This window comes from Momordica charantia (genome assembly GCF_013281855.1).
Source record: "Momordica charantia cultivar OHB3-1 chromosome 4 unlocalized genomic scaffold, Mcharantia_2.0 BLBB01000004.1, whole genome shotgun sequence".
NCBI classification, from domain to species: Eukaryota; Viridiplantae; Streptophyta; class Magnoliopsida; order Cucurbitales; family Cucurbitaceae; genus Momordica; species Momordica charantia.
This window is the reverse complement of record NW_028275162.1, coordinates 11267903-11273762: the sequence shown is the minus strand read 5'-3', so window position 1 is coordinate 11273762 and position 5860 is coordinate 11267903. Positions and strand designations below refer to the sequence as shown.

The window sequence follows — 5860 nt, the reverse complement described above, 5'->3', positions numbered from 1 at the left end:
TTGGTACATTAATGAGCGTTGACTCTACCCATCTTGCCCGTCGTAAAAGTAAGGGAGGGCGAAGATGGAGGTTGACGTAAAAATAACAACAAATTTAACTAGTTATTTCTATTCTTTTTATTCTAAATATATTTTTTAAAATCTGAACAACGGAATAAATCTCAAAGTTGAAAAACCAAACTAAATTTTAAACTAAATATATGTGTGTGTGTATATATATATAAAAAGTAATTAAAATGGAACCATAGATTTGTAATAAACTGACCCACAGATATTCGAACACGGAAAAGGAGTAAAAAGTTCTTATTTTAGTAGGGCGTTGAGAAGTTGTTTTGAAATGGAAAAGGAAAACATTTCAAAAATGGCAACATAATTACCAACGCTCATGAAATATATACGTTACCTTGGCAATTGACATTACTCTCGTTGACCATTTCATAAATAACGACACGACAGATTTCCATTTTTCTTTTTTTCATTTTTGGAAGAATAATAATTAAACATCCATACGTTTTTTTAAATGATTATTCTCCAAATTTTACCCACAAAAGACATTCTCTTACTTTCTAACTATTCGTTTTATATATTTTTCGATATTCCATTTATGTTTTCAAATTATCATAAATAGTTTCTTTTGGAGTAGAAAATTTTCACTGCTTTTTTCTTAAGTACAAATTCAAACTCACGAATGAAATTAAAATATTTGAAAATAATGGAATTAAAATATTTGAAACTTGTAAACACTGCTAAGTAAAAATTTTATGAACTAAAATAATCTCTAGTCTTTTCTCCTATTAAAAAGATTGTAGGTTAAATTAGGTTTCTTTCACTTATATGTTTAGCATCCTTAAATTTTTTACATTTATTAATTATAGATCCAAAAGAATTTTTGTGAAGTTATAAAATTAACATTGACATAAGTCACATGATCGTTCTACTAGATAAAATTTAGATAGGATGTCATTGTTCTAAAAAATAGATGAACAATTTACGAAGAAAATTAGGGAAAAAAAAATTAGAGACCGACAATCATCCGATGAGTTAAACTTAAAAGTAAAAGTATAATATTTATCTTTTTTTTTTTTGAACAATAATATTTATCTATTATACTTTATCAAAATTGATCATCTTTACAATTTAATTGTAAGATCATGTGACATTGTCTAAAGTTTATCTAATATAGAGTCCTAAATCAACATTCCATCAAACCGACCTTAACGATAATAATTAAACATAAACATACATAAATCAAAATTTAGAAATGCATCCAAAAGGAGAATTGAATGCGAAAAAGTGGGAGGAGAGAGTGGACGAGACGTGAATTGTGTTTCCTCGCTTAAAAGTGATAAGCAAGAACGTAACTAAATTATTGGAGAAGACCACAATAAAGTGGCCCATAATTTTATACACTTTGATATATGATAGAGAAACTATAAAAGGATTTCGAATTTATAATCGTGGTTATTATAAGAATTGCAAATTTAGGAGTCTACATAGAACACATAACTGCCAAGTGCAGCGGCCTTATTCAATAATTTATCCAACTCATTGAATTGCCTTGTGAACTATTTGCTATTTGGTAACTCATTTTCGTAATATACCTTCCATTTCTCATTCATCATCCCAAATTCAGTTCCGTAATATACCTTCCATGGCCCAAATTTGGTAATTCAATTCCGTAGTATATCTTCCATTACCCATTCCTCATCCCAAATTCAGTTCTTATTTTAACAATTTCATTTTTGACTAACCTTTTCAAATCTGGCTTCACGTCAAGTCATATCATACAAGACAACATAAGTATAATTTAATTAGATAATAATATTGGAGGTTTGAATCTTCCTACGCCACATGTTAAACTAAAAATTAAAAAAAAATCACATAATTACAATTATAGTTATTTGGCAAAGCGACCTCTGCATTTCTATAATAATATGATATTGTGTCCATTTTCGACATTAGTTTTTATGGTTTTACTTTTGATTTCACCTGCGTTGTCACTTACATACGTTTTATATTCTCCTTTCCTTGCCAACAATGATTCTCAAAATAACTTCAACTAAAGATCCAATCCAATGTGTTCAGGAGGGCAGATTGATCCATATCCACGCAGTCCCCCGCCGAAATCAGTCTTCCAAACTCAACGTCAAACTGTTTCCATGAACGTTACTGCATTATTAGCCTATAAATATCACATCACAGCCCCTTCCATTTTTCCCATCACCTACTTCTTTTCATCTACAAACACTTTTGAAATGGCTCTTCTTGGATGTTCACAGCTAGTTCGGCTTTCCCTTCTGCTGCTCCTTTTGGACCTCGCTTTGGGTCATCCCGGATTGACATTCAATATTGTAAGTCTTGGAGCCAAGGCCGATGGCAGGACCGATGCGTCGTTCGCATTGCAAACTGCTTGGGGCCATGCCTGTGGCTCGCCCGTGCCAGCCACCATTTACGTGCCCAATGGCACATTCTACGTTCAGAGTGGGACCTTTAGTGGACCTTGTAAGAACAATGCCATCACCGTGCGCATCGATGGAACACTGGTGGCTTCCTCAGACATCGAGGTTCTGGCCAACACTCCCTCCTGGATGGCCTTTAGACACCTCAATGGGCTTTCCATTTATGGTGGTGTTCTTGATGGCCAAGGAAAGGGCCTATGGGCTTGCAAAAAGTCAAGATCTGGTTGCCCTGTTGGAGCCACGGTACTCAATTTAATTTAAGCGTTCACCAGTCACCACCTAAATATTTTTCTATATTATATTGATTTGAATTAATATTCATTATTCGTGTCCAATGTTATGAACTTGTAGACGTTGGAAGTCTCGGACACACAAAACGTTATGATAAGCGGATTATCTTCACTCAACAGCCAAATGTTTCACATTGTGGTGCGTGGGTGCGAGAACGTGAAAATACAAGGAGCCAAGGTGTTGGCCCCCGGTGATAGCCCAAACACTGATGGCATTCACGTGCAGCAGTCATCAAACGTCGCCATCCTCAGCTCGACCATCGGCACGGGGGACGACTGCATCTCAATCGGCCCGGGGACATCCCACTTGTGGATGGAAAAAATTGCATGTGGACCCGGCCACGGAATCAGGTAGGCTATGGCTACATTATTATTATTTGTATATTACTGACTTTATAAAGTAGCTAGATGATATAATATTGGTTGTGTGTTTTGACTACTGATTATTGAAGCATTGGGAGCTTGGGGAAGGGGGCAGTAGAGGCTGGGGTGGAAAACGTGACGGTGAAAACAGCTTCTTTCACAGGGACTATGAATGGTGTGAGGATTAAGTCGTGGGGAAGGCCCAGCAGTGGGTTTGCCAGAAACGTTCATTTTGAGCACATCGTTTTCGACAATGTGGAGAACCCAGTGATTGTTGATCAAAATTACTGCCCTGGCGGCCATGGCTGCCCCGGACAGGTAACATTATATTTTCTCATCAAAAAATACTTACGTCATGACGGATGAAAACTCATCTTATATCCTGACTCACTTTCAAATGTTTGACAAGGAAGACAAAAATATAAAAAGAAAAATATTTAGCTTCTGGTGAGGACGAAATCACTATTGAAAAATTGACAACCTATGAGTTTTTATAAAAGAGGTACATTTTTGTATTTCTATCTCTTAGTTGTCAAACCTCCCTACTGTTAAAAGAGCCAAATATTTTTGCAAGTGAGCTATCAATTTTTAGTAGTGATCAAGATAGAGATAGCTCCTCCGCAGTCAGAACTTGAATATTCTCTCTTGTCATCGACCTCATGCAAATGCATGTCCTATCATGCATATTTTTATGGCAATTGGACAGAAATTTTGATTATTTTATCTTTGTTTGTGAAATAGGCCTCGGGAGTGAAAATTAGCGATGTTACATACCAAGACATACATGGGACATCAGCCACAGAAGTAGCACTGAAGTTTGACTGCAGCCCATCAAACCCATGCACCGGATTTATATTGGAAGACATAAGAGTGACTTACAAGGACAAAATTGCCGAAGCTATATGTAACAATGCCATAGGAACTGCCTCGGGTCTGGTTCAGCCTTCCAGTTGCTTAAAATAGCAAATTTAATTTTGCATTGGCCAATTAGCAATGTATTTCGGGGGGGGGGGGGGGGGGGGGGGGGGGGGAGAATGGAGTTTAATTGCTTGAGCCTAGTTAAGATAGTTATTTTAATTATGAATTCGAATTAAGAAGCCTTTAATTTAAATTTTAAACAACTACCCTAATTCACTTATAAAACAATAACAACTCCCGCTAAACAAAATTACCCTGTGATCGATCTAATTTCTTGTTAAGATTCAAATTAATTATATATGTATTTGAATTAATTGCTACACAAACAAGATCCATCAAGTCATTCTAAGCTTGCAAATTAACATATGTATTGCTAAATGTATAGAAGCAACTGCACTAGGCTCAAACTTCATTCGAACTCCAAATCTAAATCACAAGTGACACTGAGCTTGGCTATTTTATGGCCTTCCCATAAAACCCTCTAGTTGGCCCATGCAAACACTAATTGAAGAATATAATCTCCATTATTTGGTATAATTGAATATAAGCTGTTGGATATAGTGTATGGCCAGCCCAGGGATGCATTGTCTCACTGACTTTAGGGTAAATGGGAGACTGTTAGGTTCATGTTTATGAAATTATAAAGCCTCGTAACTTATATCTTATAAATACAATAATTATTTTATTTTTTATGTGAAATATTTCTTATCTATTTATGAAAATCATAGGTTCCTATTGTAATTTTGTGATATACCAAAGGGGATCATGTTCCAGAAGTAACTTAGAGAGTGTACAATATATGAATAATTTAATTGGATGCGCTATCCTAATCACCTTGTTGATACAACTCATTTTGTAAATTTGAAAAATGATTTGATTATTACCGTTCGTGGTAGACATGTGAGTTGAGGTATCTCTTCCCAAACACTTTTTATTTTAATTGAATTTTTAATTTTAGGAAGAGATTAGGAAATGTCTATTTCTCCTAATTTTTTAGAACATTAGTCGGTTGGTGGTTTATCCATGGATTGGTTTCTTTTGTTAAATAAAAGAAAACAAAACAAAAACAAAAAAAAATGAAAACAAAATTAAATTGAAACCCTAAAACTCATTTCTTTTTCCCCTCTAACCGCCCCTTCCCCCCTTCCCCCTTATCCTTCTTCTCCAATAGCCCTCGCCGGCAACACCAGCAGCGACCCAGTCCAGCAGCGACGGCAACGCGTGTTTTGGACGGGTTCTCGACGTCCTCCGACCTCCGACTCCCAGATCCGGTGCTCCTTCGACACTCTCTCAGATCTGACGCTCTTCCACGAATCCAGCGGCCGGTGACCCGATTGGTTGGTCTTCAGCGGCGATGCAGCTTTCCACAACCCAGATCCCGCGACACGCGACTTTTTCATTCAGACCTGATTGGTTGGTATTTTCGTTTGGGCAAACTTATCTTCTATTTGCTTATGTTCCTCATAGTAATCTTCAGTTTTTGACTCTGCGCCCGAGGATATAGACATTCGCTCCACTGTTCTTGAATTATATAGTATTTAGTTAAACCATCTGACTTGAAATTGAATCCATCCTCTATTTTGAAATGGGATATGATTTGGTGAGAAACAGTCAAATTCTTTATTCATTGCAAAGTTATAAAAAATAATGTTGTTACACTAATTTTGAGATTGTTACGAGGGTTTTGGAAGCTTTATACCCAAGTCTCTTGTTATCTTGAGGCTAGTATTTTGTTAATAATACATTTCTCCAGGGAACATACCAACCAACAGAAGATAAGCTTCTCTGACAACCCAATATGCTCCAACATTAATCAATTATCATTGAAAC

At 36.1% G+C, this 5860-nt stretch overlaps 1 protein-coding gene across 1 annotated transcript; it reads left to right on the top strand.

Moving 5' to 3' along the window:
• Positions 1 to 2225: 2225 nt before the first annotated feature.
• Positions 2226 to 4112, top strand: LOC111017549 (polygalacturonase-like). The gene is made up of 4 exons (XM_022293338.2): positions 2226 to 2702; positions 2811 to 3100; positions 3202 to 3430; positions 3854 to 4112. The coding sequence occupies exons 1-4, from the start codon at positions 2256 to 2258 to the stop codon at positions 4073 to 4075; spliced, it is 1188 nt and encodes a 395-aa protein (XP_022149030.2). The 5' UTR covers positions 2226 to 2255; the 3' UTR covers positions 4076 to 4112.
• Positions 4113 to 5860: the final 1748 nt, after the last annotated feature.